Source organism: Carcharodon carcharias, chromosome 16 (assembly GCF_017639515.1).
Source record: "Carcharodon carcharias isolate sCarCar2 chromosome 16, sCarCar2.pri, whole genome shotgun sequence".
Lineage (NCBI taxonomy): Eukaryota > Metazoa > Chordata > Chondrichthyes > Lamniformes > Lamnidae > Carcharodon > Carcharodon carcharias.
In genome coordinates, this window is record NC_054482.1 from 112,827,685 (window position 1) to 112,846,216 (window position 18,532).

Below are 18,532 nucleotides of genomic sequence, written 5' to 3' on the forward strand. Positions count from 1 at the left end.
GTCTTGGAGAATGGAGATTGGAAACCCATGGGTGAAAGACAGTGTTCAGTGAGACTGGTTGGTTCATGGTGTAACAAGCACCTGGGGGTGGGGTGCAGTTGAGGAGTGATCCGTAGCATCTGGCTGAGGTGGCATCTGTTACTTGGTTTCAGATTTCGGGGTGTCTGACCACAGGTCGCCTGTTGGTACATGGACTGTGTATGTACTGTGAACACTAAAGTAGAAGATGACTTTTGTAACTGGTGTTATCCTTACAAATCTGTATGTATCTGTAAAAGGTATGGCTGTGGGTGAAGGAGTATTGTAATACAGCACTGCCTGGAAGTGTGGTGGAGGCAGGCTCAATCGAGGCATTCAAGAGGACACTAGATGATTATTTGAACAGAAACAATGTGCAAGGGTATGGGGAAAAGGCAGGGCAATGGCACTAGGCTCATTTGGAGAGACAGTGCAGACATGATGGGTGAAATGGCCTCCTTCTGTGTCATTAAGATTCTGTGATTCATCTTTGCTTATTGAATAAATACTTTGATTCTTTTGTTAAAAGTTCAGCAGCTGACTCTGGTGACTCTGTTCAGTAGCTACTCTCCACGTATCTAAAGAAACAAATAAAAGCTAGGTTCCACATTGGGATCAGACTTGTCCAGGGGTAACCTCAGCTGGCATCATAACACCACTGACAGGAGATGTGGCTGAATTCTACCAACTGCAGTGGGATTTGAACCTGAGTCCCCAGAACATTAGTTTGGACCTCTGGATTACTAGTTCACGACGCCACCATCTCCCCACTTGTTTCCCTTGTGCAACCAGGGAAGAGTCATTCCTCAGTGACCTCTCCACTCAAACTATCTCTACTTAATGTAATGTCAAATATGTATACATATACTCATTAAAAAATTGGTTCAGTAAAAACTTTCAAAAAGCATATATATTTAAAAAGAAAAAAATTACAGGGCTATGGGGAATGGTAGGGGATTGAGACTAATTGGACAGCTCTTCCAAAGAGCTGGCAGAGGCATGATGGGTTGAATGGCCTCCTTCTGCACTGTATCATCCTATTCCATAGTTTCAAAAGCAGCAGCGAGTTCTCCTTGTTCCTGCCAATATGATGTCCCTCAACCAACTCAATCAAAACAGAGCTCGCAGCTCTTCACTGAATGTTATTGGTGGAGTTCAGGCTGTTCTATTACAAACATTGCCACACTACAACTCACACTACTGAGTGAGTTAGGTGGCATACTAGCGGCAGGCACTGACCCTTCCACCCCTCTGACCTCGTTTCCAATGCGGGCTGGTGGAAAGAGATGAAAGCCCATTTTGTCGGCTGGCTTGAGGGGCCCGATGTGAAATGAGCTTTGCCATCCACTTTGGAACGTGCGGGCTGGAATTTGGAACTTTGACCCGGGATCAACCTACTGAGGATGGGTCTCGAGCACAAACCTGTCCTTAATACATCACGGAAGTGGCATTGGAATTCAGGGTTGGTTGGCGCTGTGAATAGGAAAACATGTCACACTGCTGAGGTTGGGAAGCGGACACCCAAACTTTAGAAAAACGTTGAGGGAGCTTCACTGGACATCACAATGGCCTGAATTTTACCCTCGGCGGCCGCACGTGATTGGAGGGCCCAGGAGCGGCCGGGAAACAGACCGTCGGCCGCGATTGGCCCCCGACCAAGGTTTCCTGCTGGCTGGACTATTAACGGGCAGCCAGCGTGAAATGTGCGCTCAGAAGCTCAGCACTCCCGGGGTGGGGGTAGGAAGAGGGCAGGAGATCAAGTCACCGCGGGCACAGGAGAGCTCCCTGAGGGTGGAAAGCTGCCTCATGGGGTCCGCAGACCTTCAAATAGTAAAATGAAGATGTATACAGCTGCGGAAAAAAAAACCACCATGCACCCCAGTCAAGCACCTGAAAGCGTAACTCATAAAAATGCTGTTCCCAGATATTTATCTATATTCTTCCCTAACAGGGATTTCATCCCGCCCTTGGATGAGGTAAAAACGCAAAGGCCGGCTGGCCGATTCGCCCGTCCGCCAACCATTAGGTTGGACGGGCCATGAAAAATTGCAGGCAATCGTGCCGTTAACGGGCTTAATCGCCCTCTTAATTGTCGGTGGGCACGCTGCCGGGTGAAATATCGTGCGAGTGCGCGATGATGCCCGTATGCTCGCCCGACATCATCTCCTGCGATTTCACGCTCGATCATATCAGGCGCGTGCCCCGCCCGCGAGGTGTAAAATTCTGCCCGATGTGTGACACCCCAGCTCAGGGCTGCTCGGTACTGACACTTCTGGTGGCGGGGGGGGGGGCCAAAACGAAAAGCGGGCAGGTTCCCCCAACATCGTGACCCGGTGATAAAAACAAAAAACTGCGGATGCCGGGAATCCAAAACAAAACAGAATTACCTGGAAAAACTCAGCAGGTCTGGCAGCATCGGCGGAGAAGAAAAGAGTTGACGTTTCGAGTCCTCATTTCTGTGGAAGGGTCATGAGGACTCGAAACGTCAACTCTTTTCTTCTCCGCCGATGCTGCCAGACCTGCTGAGCTTTTCCAGGTAATTCTGTTTTTGTACCGTGACCCAGTACCTGGAATAAGCACAAAAAGCGTAGGAGCAGGACAAAAAGCAATCCCACGTGCAGGGCGTTGAGATATTCCGATGCTGATGGTGTTGTACAAATGTAAATATTATCAAAGGCTTCAGAAGGCAAGCGTGGGTTATTTTATATTTATTTTCTATCTTTCTATAAATATATATTTATATCTCCGGCATAAAATATAAAGAATCCTGTTATCAGACTTCTGCTGGTCGCAAAGCTGTTTGCTGACAGGTTTGGATGGAAGTTTGTTGTGCCCGGGAATGTCTTGCGACTCTGTTTCTATATTCCACTTCCATTGGATCATTTGCTTCTCATAGCCTTTTCTCTTCCTACTTTAAATTGGGATAGCATTTTCCCTTCTTACCACTACTGTTATTAGGCTTAGAAATCTCTTGTTATCCCCCTTAGTGTGGACCAGACATGATGAAACTGCCTGTGAAAGGACAAAGTGCACAAATTGAATCTACAGGCACATTACATTCTGTTTCTTTTTGTTCTCCCCAACATATTTAGGATCCCAAATTGTCAATATTGCCAACCGTCTAATAGGACTAGACAGGGTAGATGCAGGAAGAATGTTCCCGATGGTGGGGGGAGTCCAGAACCAGGGGTCACAGTCTGAGGATATGGGGTAGACCATTTAGGACTGAGATGAGGAGAAATTGTGTCACCCAGAGAGTGGTGATTCTGTGGAATTCGTTACCACAGAAAGTAGTTGAGGCCAAAACATTGTATATTTTCAAGGAGTTAGATATAGCTCTTGGGGCGAAAGGGATCAAATGATGTGGGGAGAAAGCGGGAGCAACTATTGGGTTGGGTGATCAGTCATGATCATATTGAATGGTGGAGCAGGCTCGAAGGGCCAAATGACCTACTCCTGCTCCTGTTTTCTATGTTTCTATGTTTCTAACTCTAAAAGGAAATTGGTAATTTTATCAGTCTGAGGTAAATCTGCAGACTTCCCTTTAAACTGTTGAGTTATTTTTACTAAGTCTGCAACTGAAGATTGCCTGTAAATGCTTAGAGCTCTTCAATAATTAAATTGAACACTTCTGTGCCCATCGTCATTTTAGACCAAAGGTGAGGCAGACAAAGATCAGGCCAAAATGTCCCGAAATCGCTTCTCATTATGGTGATAAGTTAAAAGCTAGGGTGAATTGTTTGGTTTCCATGCTGTCGCTTTGAACTGTTTCAACTGTCTTTGAATTGGATCCATGTCCATAAATAGTGCCCTTGCTGGATCCACCAGGATGCAGATCAGCCTTCAAATTAATGAGATGCAGTGACATAAAGAAGAAACATGTCCCAAAGCATCTGAGGTGTGAGCACTCTTGTAAGTATAGGAAATGGGCCCTAACCACTGCTGTGGGGCCTACAGTGACTAGGTTGGGAGGAGCAAGGGGAAAGTTTGACAGGGGTGTGGGGCCTTTGGCCTGAGAGCCATTTTTTTTTCTTTATTCTTTCATGCATCGTTGGCAATTAAGGTCAGCATTTGTCACCCATTCCTAATTACTCTTGAGCTGAGTGTCTTGCTAGGCCACTGCAGAGGGCAGTTACAAGTCAGCCATGTTGCTGTGGGTCTGGAGTCACATGTACGCCATCATCTGCCCTTTTACCGTCACCCCATCATTTGTAGCCCTCAAGGCCTGATAATCAGGCCCTGACCATCTCAACCGGCTCAGCGAGAGTATTAGTTACTGTCCTGCATTTTGAATTTTGTGATCCTGGAGTTCTGAAAGGGCCCTTTTGTTAGCAGTGTTGCCTACTCGACGGAGACACTAAGATATATCAACATGAGTGACTCAGCAATGTGGATTAATGGGAACAGGAATTGAACCTTCTTATTTGGTCCTTGCTGGGGTGGGGGGGGGTGGGGGGAGAGTGGGGAGGGGAGGGGGCTCCCCCCAGGTACGCACCTATGTGACCCCCAAAGACAAAAAGCTTGGATACCTCTATACTAGTAGATTTGTTGTAAATGCATTCATTACTGTTGGCCAATCAATCCCCCGTGGAAAGGGTCCTAAAAATTGGATGAGAAAACAGATAACTGCAGTAATTCAACGGTAATGGAAGCAGGCTCGGTACTTACAAGAGCAGAAGAATTTGGAGGTACAGCTTGACAGGACGTAGGTTATAAAATAAAAATAATGCAGTTCTAGGTTTCATTACGATATGAATATAACTTATTAGTCAAAAGTACTCAATTAGTGAGCAGAAGGCTCTGCACCAGAGCAAGGATATTATTGAGGCTTCAGACTGGCCAAAGGGGTGTTTGGTGTGAAGAGACTCAAAATAAAGAAAGGTTCATAAATTTGGATCTTTTTTATTACAGCAGTGCAGACTACTGGGTGAGTGGGTGCAGTACCAAGGCAGGATAATAGAGGCAGATCAAGTCATGATCTAACTGAATGATGGAACTGGTTCAAAGAGATGAATAGCCTACCTCTGTTCCTATGTTTAGAACGTTTGCACAGTCAGCATTTCAAAGTTATGTGGCAATGCATAACTTTGTCTTGGTTCAGTGCTAATATTCTCACTGCTGGGTTAGATGTCAGAGTCAATCCTGCACAGGAGGAGCACATTCAGCCCATCGAATCCATGCCAGCTCTCCTTAGAGCAATCCAGTCAATCCCATTCACCCCTATATCCCTACATCCCTGCAAGTTTATTTCTCCCAAATCCCCATCCAATTTCCTTTTGAAATCATTGATCGAGTCCATTTATACCACCCTTGCAGGTAGCAAGTTCCGGGCCATTGCTACTCACTGCTTCAAAAAGCTGTTCCTCATATTCCTGCTGTCTTGCCAAAACCTTAAATCTGCGTCCCCTCATCCTTGTATGATCAGCTAATGGGGGCAGCTTTTCTTTGTGTACCTTATCTAAGCCTGTTGTAATCTTGTCCACCTCTATCAAATCTCTCCCCAATCTCCTTTGCTCCAAGGAGGAAAATCCCATCCTCTCCAACTTAACTTTGTAGCTAAAATCCTTCATCCCTGGAACCGTTCTGGTAAATCTCCTCTCCACCCCCTCAAGAACCCTTACATCCTTCCTGAAATGTGGTGACCAGAACTGGATGAAATATTCTAGTTGGGACCTAACTAAAGCTTTATAAAGGTTCAGCATAACTGCCCTGCTTTTACACACAATACTTCTATTTATTAAGCCTAAAGGACCATGTGCTTTGCTGACTACTCTCTCAATATCTCCTGGTCCCTTCAAAGATCTAGGCCCACAGGCCCCCAGGTCCCTCTGTCCCTGCTCTCTTGAGAATTGTGCTATTAAGCTATAATACCACTCCCTATCTCTTCTGCCAAAATGCATCAGCCTTGCACACATCTCTGTATTAAACTCCATCTGCCACGTGTCTGCCCATTCTGTTAATCCATGTCCTGTTGCAGTCGATTGGTATCATCACTGGATGCTGAAAGGATGTTTCACCTTGTGGGAGAGACTAGAACTAGGGGACCCAGTTTAAAAATAAAGTGTCTCCCATTTAAGATGGAGATGAGAAAATTTTTCTCTCAAGAGGGTTGTGAGCCTTTGGAACTCTCTTCCCCAGACAGCGGTGTAAGCAGGATCAATGAATATTTTTAAGGCAGAGGAAGCTAGACTCTTCACGAACAAGGGTTATCGGAGGTAGGTAGAATATGGCCACAATCAGATCAGCCATGATCTTATCAACGGTGGAGCAGGTTCAAGGGCCAAATGTCCTACTCCTGCTCCTAATTCGTACGTTGGTATGCTCACTGTTTATCACACCTTCAAGTTTGGTACCATTGGCAAATTTTGAAATTTTACTCTGTATTCCAATATCTAAATCATTTATATGTAATCAAAAAAAAAATGTGTTCAAGACATAGGCTAGAGGCTTGAGCACATATTCTAAGCTGGCACTTCAATGCAGTACTGAGGGAGTGCTGCACTGGCGGGAGGTGCCGGCTTTCAGGTGAAATATTGAACCAAGGCCCTGTCTGCCCTCTCAGGTGAATGTAAAAGACCCCATGCTGCTATTTAAAAGATGAGCAGGGAGTTCTGCCCAGTTTCCTCACCAATATTTAACCCCTAACTACCATTTCTAAATAAACAGATTAATCTGATCATAATCCCATTGTTGTGCATAGGAGCTTGCTGTGTGCAAATTGGTTGTCATTATTACAACGTTCATGATACTTCAAAAGCACTCAACTAGTTGTAAAGCACTTTGGAATGTCTTGCAGTCGTAAAAGATGTTATATAAATGTAAGTTCTTTCTTTTAACAGAGACAAGGGAAGCAACTTACAGTCTAGAGAGAGGGGCCAAATTTCTCACTGTGGTCTAGAAATTCAGGCGCAGCTATAATTATATTCCCTGTGCCTTAACGTTGAGGGTCAAGACTACCCAGATATCGGCAGCCGCCTACTGATGATGAGGAATGAGAGATGGGAGCTGTTGTTAACGTCAAGGGTCAAGGGGGTCAGGCATTGAGGTGGTCTGGGGTCAAGGGGGTCAGGGGTCAAGACCCTTGGGGTCAAGGGAGCAAGGAGAGGAAACTGAGGATTTTAGGTTGGGGGTCAGAATTAGAGGCTTCAATTGGGATCAAAGACCGAGAGTTAGGATCAGAGACTGGGATCAGGATCGCAGACTGGGATTGGATCAGGGGCCAGGAGTTGGGATCAGAGACTGGGATCAGGATCGCAGGCTGGGATTGGATCAGAGACTGGGATCAGGATCGCAGACTGGGATTGGATCAGGGGCCAGGAGTTGGGATCAGAGACTGGGATCAGGATCGCAGACTGGGATTGGATCAGAGACTGGGATCAGGATCACAGACTGGGATTGGATCAGAGACTGGGATCAGGATCGCAGACTGGGATTGGATCAGAGCCTGGGATCAAGATCACAGACTGGGATTGGATCAGAGCCTGGGATCAGGATCGCAGACTGGGATTGGATCAGAGACTGGGATCAGGATCGCAGGCTGGGATTGGATCAGAGACTGGGATCAGGATCGCAGGCTGGGATTGGATCAGAGACTGGGATCAGGATCGCAGGCTGGGATTGGATCAGAGACTGGGATCAGGATCGCAGGCTGGGATTGGATCAGAGACTGGGATCAGGATCGCAGACTGGGATTGGATCAGAGACTGGGATCAGGATCGCAGACTGGGATTGGATCAGAGACTGGGATCAGGATCGCAGGCTGGGATTGGATCAGAGACCAGGGGGAGAATTTTCTCCTTGTCAGGGTAGCTGAGCAGGAACAGGCGTGGGCGGGCGCACAGCCGATTGCCACCCGTGATCAGCTGCGCGCTGCAATTTTACGTAGGGGGAGGGGGCAATTAAGGCCCGCCCAGCGTGACGCACACCCGGAAGTGCTGAGCACTCCCTGTCCGGGCGGGGGGGAGCAGGTTGAGTCGGGGCCTGCGCTCCTTCACACATGCACATGAAAGAATGCAGGAATCTCCCTGAGAGCTGCCTGAGGGAGGTTAATTCAATTATGAAAAATTAAAATAAAGAAAAAAAAAAATTTTCAGATATGCCTCCTCATGTGATTTGATTTATAAATCCTTCATGAAACCTCACCCCACCCGTGGATGAGGGTTCATGATAAATGCGAAGGCCGAGACCGGGAGTTAGGATCAGAGACTGGAACCAGGATCGCAGGCTGGGATTGGGTCAGAGGCTGGGAGTCAGGATCAGGGGTTGGGAGTCAGGATCGCAGGCAGGGATTGGGTCAGAGGCTGGGAGTCAGGATCAGGGGTTGGGAGTCAGGATCGCAGGCTGGGATTGGGTCAGAGGCTGGGAGTCAGGATCAGGGGTTGGGAGTCAGGATCGCAGGCAGGGATTGGGTCAGAGGCTGGGAGTCAGGATCAGGGGTTGGGAGTCAGGATCGCAGGCAGGGATTGGGTCAGAGGCCGGGCGGGAGTCAGGATCAGGGGTTGGGAGTGGGTCAGACACCAGGAGTCAGGATCAGGGACTGGGAGTCAGGATCGCAGGCTGGAATTGGGTCAGACACCAGGATTCAGGATCAGGGACTGGGAGTCAGGATCGCAGGCTGGGATTGGGTCAGAGGCCGGGAGTCAGGATCGGGGGTTGGGATACTCCCGGCTGGAATTGCTTGCAGGTTTCCTGAGGTTTAATAGGTCAGTTAGTGCCTAACAAATGGTGCCACAGGGTAAATCTATAGGCCTACACATTTAATCCCGTATGGTCAAGTGGGATTGCTGGAGCCAGAAAGCAACAAGTACATGTTATGCATAAAAAGATATTTTGAAAAATAAAAGTTCCTCATCTTCAGGTGTCATCCTGGCTTGGGTCCACCATCTTGACCCAGTGGTGCCTTTCAACAATCTAGTATGATTCATCTGGCTTCATCTCCAGCCCAAATCTCTAGCTATTTTTATTTTGGGACAGGGCATTGGAAAGGTCCAGCATAAAGGGCCTTGGCTCTGCGGGAAGTGGGAAGCAGAGCCCCTGGCCCCTTTAGAAGGCTGAGCAGGACATTCCCAAATGAGGTTGGGAGCCGGTGCATCCGGATCCCAGTCCTTTCCCAGCCCTGCTGCTAGACTCCCGCCCCAGTTCTGATGGGAAAGTCAAGAGAGAATTAGTGGGAAAGTGTTTTTACAAAACTGATCCTGGGGCCAACCTCTGAAGGACATCAAATTTTTGCCAGCATGAACCGCGCATCAACAAACCTGAGCTTTTTATGCCAGGGGCTGGATGACTTCCAATGGGATTCTTCTGTCCCCTGCCATAACTTCAGTGGAAACTTTGGAGAAAGAGCTGGGAAGGCAAGAGATCGGGATGACCCCTACAGTTAGAAATCCAAGTCGATTCATAGCCAAGGATAGAGAGTTCCATGGTCACACTTATACACACCATGAGGAATGAGTCATGGTACTGGGCAGAACACTATTATCACGGAACACCCAGAGTCATTTTGAAAGAGTGGGAAGGATGAGAAAAGTGTGGTAAATAACAGTCCCACAACAAGGAGACTTTTTGGCTAATAGCCCAAGCACTGCAGGCATTGGAAACTGTTTTGAGGCCCAAATCTCATTTGTCCAATCTTCTGAGTATAGGAGAAGTCATGGATGGGAGACAGAAGACATAAGGAACCAATAGGTGTCCTCAACCAGCCCATGCTTGCAAAACTCAAAACGAGACATCTACTGTTAGATGTGATTTTGTGATTGGGCAGCACTTGATGAGCAATCCTGAGTGTGCCAACAGCTATAGTAACAACCAATTTAAGATAATCAACCGACTCCTGACATGTCTTATTTGCTTTTGCTGTAGATGATATACATTCATACATTCTCTGCTAACGAAAGTGATACGTTCAAGCCTTGCTCCTCTTTTGAATTACCAGAGAATTGGGGAGCCTTTGGTTCCCCATTGTTTTCTCCATGGCAATGTCTCGGCCAATCGGTGTTGACTTGCCAACCAATCAGCAGCCTTTTTTCCTGTAGTATAAATTAATTTGAAATGTGGCATTCTTGCATTTATCCTGATGAGTGCAAAATAAAAAGCTTCGACAACATGTCTCTCTTTTTAGCCATTGCAATTTTCTATACCTTACACCATAGCTAGTGTTTATTTAAGGAAGATCTCGGTAAACACAGGCACACTGGGAAACTTACCTGATCGTTCTGGAGATTCATACTTCCTTCCTTTTCGAACATACATAAATTTTTTATCCCTTAGCTCCTCGTCCTCAGTATCCGAGCTGCAGCTGCTGTTACCACTACTGCTACTATCATCATACTTCCTTGAGGTGGGCTCTGTGGCCTCAGGCATTGAGAATAGCTGCTGCAGGGCACAAGAACATGTTACTTTTTACCAATAAGTCTCCTCGATATACACAGAGGCAGGCACCCCACTTTCCTGCTCTCTGCCTTGGCCCACACTTGGACGCCAGATCAGATGGAGAACTAAGTCCAGGGAGTTTTTGGCAGGGTCAGGGTAGGAGGCTCCAGCAGGGGTAGGGGAATGCGGGGGAGGGGAGGGGGTTGATGGGTGTGGTACACCAGCCGGACGGGAGGAGAAACACCGTGGTTAACAGAACTTGCGGGGCCTCTGATATACCTAGGAGGCCCAGAAAGGAGATATTGCCACCCTTTCCAACCAATAACCCTAGAAGTCGGAACTAGCAGGTACCAAATCTGGCTCCCTCTTACACCCGCTGTGTGAAAAGTTGTGGCAAGGTGGATACAGGCCCTTGAGTGGCCATTAATTGACCACTTAAAGGCCTCAAATTGGCCCAAAGGTGGGTGGACCACTTGAAGCCTACCCCCTCTGTGCATAAACTTATGGTAGGGCTGGGGGCAGGTGGGTAGGCTCCAGGAAAGGTGCCCAGGACATCAAGCCCACCAGCCAAACCACTCCCAGGGAGACCGTACATTTCTGCCCCTGGTGTTTACAGCAATTCAGCCATTGGCAATTTAAAGCCATATGCCAACTTGCCTGAAAATGCTGTCGTGTGCCTTGTAAAATTGAGTGCACCGTTGCCAAGTCCATACCTTTGGCCCTCTCTGACGCGGTGATTTCCCCAGTAGTTTTTCATCGTCCACTTCACACTGTTCCAGGAGATCCAGGATGTCTTCCTCCTTTGGAGAGATTGACATGAGCGTTTCTGTCATTCACTAACAAATTCTCCCTGCTATTGAGGGGCAAAGAAGTGAAGTGGATGAATTGGGAAGTTTGGTTTTGAAGGATGAATCTAGTGTCGATGCCTACGTCACAGCTCCCTTCCCTCTTTTCACATTATTGAATGGCATTTCTGTCAGCCGCTGTATTTTAAGGTTCCTTTCCATCCAGCCACACCTCCCAGCACCCCCCACCCTCCTTTTCCACCACTGCGCCAGTTCCACCCCCACCACCCAATTTTGGTTTCCTATTTGTTTCCCACCTTCTATGCTGAAGAGCTTAACTTTCAACTCTTAGCCTCAATTTTCCTTTCAGTCCCCTCCTCCCCTGCTCAGGTTGAAAGTGATGTATATTCATTTCAGCTAGCCCGTAGCCCCTCCCATCTGGAAACGTTACTTTTTCTGTAATCCATCTCTACAGGCTTGTATGATTCCAAAGACATTTGGGTGCAATTTTAACTGCAAGGGTCAAAATTTCACCCATAGTTTAGCCACAGCAATTCGTGTATTGGATGAAATGTTGTCATGTGTTACGCTATCAGATTCAGATACTAAACTCAGACCATGAGACTGTCACCATATCAATTATCAAATAAATAAATTACTGCTTCTGAAACCTGATTATAGCCCCTTAATTCTCCTGGTCAGGTATCAACAAAATTAATGATGTTATACACAACAGAAAAATAACATATATTGGCCCAGGACTTCCATCCCCTGGGGGTGGGGGGTGGTGTCAGGAGGTACCCTAGAAGATGTGTTGGGGGAACCCCCGCCCAAGTCCCCATGCAAGTTTGAAATTTCCATGGGCAATTGGCCTGCACTAAGAACCATCTGATACTCCAAGTGAATTGGGAGACTTTGGATGGTTCTAACCCTTCAAGCAGAATAGGTACCCAGGAAAAGTTAGAATGATTAAAAGCACTTCTAACTCCCGGGTATCTGTTCCACCTACCCTATCTCCGGCCCCCACCATGGGATATCCCGACTACACCTCCCCACCCCCTCACTGGGCCACCTGACCACACCCCAGCCTCCCGACAACCCCACCACCCCCCACCCCCTGACTACCCAAATAACACACACCCCCCGACTACACTCCTGACCCCCAAATGCCCCCCACCCCCAACTACCTCCTGACCTCCCGATTAAAGCAACCCCCCCCAACGACTACGCCCAACAATCCCCCAACCCCTACTAGCCTTCTAGTCTTCGATTCCCCTCCTGGCCCTCAGACTAAGCTCCCAACCCTCAATAACCACCCCACCTCCCCCAACAACCACCCACCCCTAACTACCCTCCTCACCCCCCCAAGTACACCACCCACCCTCAGACTACCCATCCACCATGCCCTGACTACCCCGCCACCTCTGACCTTGCTCCCAACCCACCTGCCCGACTACCCTCCTAATCCCCAACTAACCACCCAACCCCCCCGCCACGACCCATCTTACCCCCTTACTGCTCCCCAACCCATCCAACCCCCACCCCAAACCATTGTACCATCCCCTGCCCCCAACCACCCTAACGCCTCACCCATTTATCTTACACATTTGCTTTCTCCCTGGCTTCTCAAAGTGGCTAGGACCTTTAAACGTACCTGCTCTATGGTATCAAGTGCCATAAAAAGGGGCTGTAGCTTCGCTACAACGCTGCTACACTGCACAGAAGGATCCAAGGAGCCAGTAGGCTGCACTATTCTAAGGTGGCCCAAATCGGAAGGTCAGGTGGGAGATGTGCAGCTCCCAACTAAGGTAAGTAAAAAGGAGCAGAGCGGCAATCCGACTGGGAATGCCACTCCTCAGAAGTTCATGCTCTTGGTGTCTGCTCTTTGACTTAATAATGAAACAAGAGCACAACCCCAAATGTATGATGGTTGTCACGAAATAGTATTTGGCAAAGCTTTTTGTGGTAGATTGTGGTCTTCACTGCTGGGGCCTTAAGCATTTCCCGGGTGGAGCACAGGGAGGAGAATCTGGCACGACGGGATCGCACATTCATCACAGAACCTGCCCAATCCAATCAGTCGGCTTATGCTACCAGTTTATGAACAATGTTAAGTCTTTGGGCTTGGTGAACAAATGATTTTCGAGGACAGTTCCAGGGATGAGGGCCTCCAGTTATGTGGATAGATTGGAGAAGCTGGAATCATACTCCTCAGAGAAGAGAAGGTTGAGAGGAGATCTGATAGAAGTTTTCAAAATCATGAGGGGCCTAGACAGAGTAGATGGAGAGAAATTGTCCCCATTGGCTGAAGGATTGAGTCCCAGAGGGTACTTGGCAAAAGAATGCATGAAGACATGAGAAAAAAGCGTACTTATACAGTGTGTGGTTCGGGCCTGAATTGCCCTGCCTGAGAGTTCAGTGGAGGCAGGCCCATCGTGGCTTTCAAGAGGGAATTGGATAATTATTTGCAGGGAATGCTCCGTTCTCATGTGAGTCTTCAATCTTTTGTCCTGTCCTTTTCCAAGGATTCAGTGGTCTCTCAGGCCTGCAGTCCTCTCGGAGTTTTTCTGGGTCTTTGCTGCCACCATGTTTGGGGTCTACGTGGGGTTTCTTTAGGGTTTGTCTGTTACCCTAAGAATGCTACCATAGACTGTTATCCACAAAAACCATTCTTGTTTAATTATAGATCCCTAGACACCTCAGTAACTCTACACCAGGTTGTAAATTCTGCTTCCCACTAGATCTTAGTCTCCTAGTCATGTGACACTACATTACAGTTACAACATATGAAATAGGAGACAAGCATGCTCCGCCATTCAATAAGATCAAGGCTGATCTGTTAGTGCTTCAAGTTCCACAATCCATTTACCCACAATAACCTTCGATTCCCTTGCCTAACAAGAATCTATCTACCTCAGCCTTAAAAATATTGAGTGACCCTGCTTTCACCACCTTCTGAGACAGAAAGTTCCAAAGTCGTGGAACCATCTGACAGAAAATAATTTTCATCTCTGTCTTATAAAGGCGATTCCTAATTTTAAAACAGTGCCCCCTTGTTCTGAACCCATCCAGAAGAGGAAGCACCTTCTGCAAACATTCATTCCCTCCACCACCGACGCACAATATCAACAGTGTGTACCATCTACAAGATGCTTAGGCAGCACCTTCCAAACCCATGACCACGACCAGCTAGAAGGACAAGGGCAGCAGACACGTGGGAACACCACCACCTGGAAGTCCCCCTCCAAGTCACTCACCATCCTGACTTGGAAATATATCACCGTTCCTTCATTTTGGCTGGGTCAAATTCCTGGAATTCCCTCCCTAAACAGCACTGTGGGTGTACCTACACCACATGGACTGCAGCGGTTCAAGAAGGCAGCTCACCACCACCTTCTTAAGGGCAATTAGGGATGGACAAAAAATGCTGGCCCAGCCAGCGATGCCCACACCCTGTAAGTGAATTTAAAAAACATCCTTTCCATGTCCAACTTGTCAAGACCATTCAGAATCTTATATACTTCAATCAAGTCACCCCTCACTCTTCTAAACTCTGAGGAAACAAGCCCAGTCTGTCCGATCTTTCCTCATAAGACAACCTGTTCATCCCAGGTGTCAGTCTAGTAAACTTCCTCTGAACCACCTCCAATGCATTTACATCCTTTATTAAATAAGGAGACCAAAACTGCACACAGTATTCGAGATGCAGTGTCACCAATGCCCTGGTTAACTGAAGCATAACATCCTTCCTTTTACGTTCAACTCCTCTCATAATAAAGGATAGAGTTCCATTGGCCTTCTTGATTACTTGCTGTGCCTGCATACTAACATTTTGTGACTCATGCACAAGAACACTTAGGCCTGAATTTTTCAGGCGGTGGGTGGGCAGGCTCAGTGGGATTGGGCAGGAGTGGTCACGGAGCCAACCGCTGCCCGCAATCGGCTCCATGCTGCCAATTTACGTGGACGCGCCAATTAAGGCCCACCCAGCCCGTAAGACAGCGCTCAGCTCTACCTGTGCAGGCGGGGAGAGGAGGGAGAGTCGGGGCCAGCGCTCTTTCCTGTATGCGCAAGAGAGCGCTTCAATCTCCCTGAGGCGCAGAGCTGCCTCAGGGAGACTGAAACACTTTTGAAATAAATAAATGGATAAAAAATGTAATTAAACATGTCCCTTCATGTGGCTGTGCCACATGAGATGGGACATGCTTCTATATTTCAGAAAATTTTTTTATTTACTTCATAAAAGCTTTAGGAAACCTCATCCCGCTCGTGGATGAGGTTTCCTAAAAAACGTGAAGGCCGCTTGGCCTTTTCGCCTGCCCCACCCACCTTAAGGTTGGACGGGCAGCATAAACAATGACTTTAATTGCTTCCTTAATAGCTTTAAAAGGCCGTTTAAATATCGGCTGGTGCGCAGCCGACTCCGGCGTGCACCCGCCGAACAAAACATCGCGATGACATCGGGATGCGTGCCCGACATCATCGAGCGTCATTTTATGTGCCACAGTGTCGGGCCCACCACAACACGCTGACTGAAAAATTCAGGCCCTAGATCCCTCTGCACCTCAGAATTCGGCAGTCGCTCTCTGTTTGAGTAATACGCTGCTCTTTTATTTTTCCTGCCAAAGTGAACAACTTTCCACTTTCCCACATTATATTCCATCTGCTAGAGTTTTGCCCACTCTCTCAACTGCCAATGTTGTCTTCACAACATACTTTCCTACCCATCTCTGTGTAGTCTGCAAATTTAGCTACTAAGCTGTTGCTCCTTCCATCCAAGTCATTGATGCAAATTGTAGAAAGTTGAGGCTCCAGCACAGACCCCTGTGGGACTCCACTGGTCAAATCCTACCAATCAATCAAAGACCCATTTATGCATCCTCTCTGTTTTCTGCCAGTCAGCCAATCTTCTATCCCAGCTAATATGTCACCCCTTACACCATGAGCCTTTATTTTCCACAATGACCTTTGATATGGCACCTTATCAAATGCCTCCTGGGAACCCAAGTACAGGATATCTACAGGCTCATCATTAGTTTTGTCAGTAGTTGCATCAGCCGCTCCTGATGTTAACCCTTTACAAAAAGGAGGGGGGTGAGAACATAGGAAGACAGGACTTAGGAGCAGGAGTAGGCCATTCGGCCCTTTGAGATTGCTTCGCCATTTGATAAGATCATAGCTGATCTGATTGTGGTCTCAACACCAATTTCTTGCCCTCCCCCCATAACCACTGACTCCACTCCTTTGTCAATCAAAAATCCATCTGACTCAGCCTTGAGTATATTCAATGACCCAACCTCCACTACTCTCTGGGGAAGAGAATTCCACAGGGTAACAGAGAAAATATTTATCCTCACCTCCGTCACCACTAGAGTATTTGCGAGTTGGACGCCTCAAATGCAAAGCCCTCCTCATTCCCCACAATCAGAGGGATTGAATTGAAAAAAATAAGTTGTTAAAGTTGAATGCAGCTTATAGAAGCACACAGAGTACTGTGAACAGTTCTGGCCTCCATATTGTAAAATAAAGATGGGACATTGGGCTTACTTTATTTACTTTATAGGGACACTAGAGAAGGTGCAAAAATGGTTTACTAGGATGATACCAGATCTGAGAGGTTCTACCTGTCAGGAAACACTGTCAGGCTTGAGGATTTTTCTCTAGAAAAGACAAGATTGAAAGGTGAAAACAAAAACGGAATTACCTGGAAAGACTCAGCAGGTCTGGCAGCATCAGCGGAGAAGAAAAGAGTTGACGCTTCGAGTCCTCATGACCCTTCGACCGAACTGTTCGGTCGAAGGGTCATGAGGACTCGAAACGTCAACTCTTTTCTTCTCCGCCGATGCTGCCAGACCTGCTGAGTTTTTCCAGGTAATTCTATTTTTGTCTTGGATTTCCAGCATCCACAGTTTTTTTGTTTTTATCTTATTATTAAGATTGAAAGGCGGCCTGATAAAAGTCTTTAAGGTTATACAAAAGTTTGAAATGGTAGACGTGGTGAGCATGTTTCCACTTATGGGGGAGACCAGGACGAGACAGTTCACTAATAAATCCATAGGGTGTTTAATCAAGAAGTTTCTATTGAATTTCTTATTTGGATTTACTAGTGTCTATCATATAGTTATGGCAACTAGTTTGGACTTACCATCAAGTGAAAACATTTCCACAACCACCCTATTGATGTCCTTCCCAATTTGAAAGACCTCCATCAGTTCACCCCTCAGAGTTCTCTTTTCTTATCTTACTCCAATGGATCGCGTGGTCAATACCTTCATGTGATTCAATGGGTTGCTGAGTTCCTTCTGGAGTGAGGCTGCTCTGCCAGCCAGGAAGGTCTGGAAGGCGACACATATGAGGCTCTCATACTTTTCCAGCAACTGCTTATCATCGGGAGGGTAGATCCGCCTGGTTTGATAGAGAAGTACAGAAAACATTATTGTCTTTTATTATTCTTAATATTGAATCACAGAATGAGATAACACAGAAGGTGGCCATTCAGCTTATTGTGTTTGTGCCGACTCCTTGAAAGGACAATCTAATTAGCCCCATTCACCTGCCCTTTCCCCATAATCCTGCAAATCTTTCACCAACACTTTGAAACATTTCTGTTAGGAGGGCCCACAAGTACTATTGGCACATGTCCTGGGGCCCCTGTGAATATTGGCATACTCTGATAAACCACCTATAAGTAGTGGCATGAATATTGGCACAGTCTCATAAACCCCCTATAAATAATAGCATGAATATTGGCACAGTCTCATAAACCCCCTATAAATAATGGCATGAATATTGGCACAGTCTCATAAACCCCCTATAAATAATGGCATGAATATTGGCACAGTCTCATAAACCCCCTATAAATAATGGCATGAATATTGGCACACTCTCATAAACCCCCTATAAATAATGGCATGAATATTGACACAGTCTCATAAACCCCCTATAAATAATGACATGAATATTGGCACAGTCTCATAAACCCCCTATAAGTAGTGGCATGCTCCTCTTAACTCATAGGCATTCTTTGCTCTGAGTGTTCATTTCATTTTAATTTAAGTGGGTGGAATGAAAGATTTGGAGGTTTTAAAGGATGAGTCAGTGGCTCAGTTGATGGCACAAGTCATAAAGGTCCAGGTTCAAATCCCACTCTAGGAGACGTCAGTGCACAAATCAAAGCTAACACTCCAGTGCAATACTGGACGAGTGCTGCACTATTAGAAGTGTGGTCTTTCAGGTCAAATGTCAAACTGAGGCCCTGTCTTTTCTCTCAGGTGGATATAAAAGATCTCATAGCACCATTTCAAAGAACATCAGGGGAGTGATTCCGGGCTGATATTTATCCCTCAATCAACATCGCAAAA

At 46.9% G+C, this 18,532-nt stretch overlaps 1 protein-coding gene across 1 annotated transcript in view; it reads right to left on the minus strand.

Annotated features, from left to right (window-relative positions):
• The window catches only part of ttll7 (tubulin tyrosine ligase-like family, member 7), a 184,824-nt gene that overhangs the window by 85,486 nt on the left and 80,806 nt on the right, over positions 1–18,532 (minus strand). Inside the window, exons 12-14 of the mRNA XM_041207843.1 lie at positions 17,441–17,576; positions 11,100–11,186; positions 10,221–10,389 (exon numbers count right to left, since the gene is read on the minus strand). Of these exons, the coding sequence (XP_041063777.1) occupies positions 10,221–10,389; positions 11,100–11,186; positions 17,441–17,576 (392 nt within the window). The remainder of the gene's footprint in view (positions 1–10,220; positions 10,390–11,099; positions 11,187–17,440; positions 17,577–18,532) is intronic.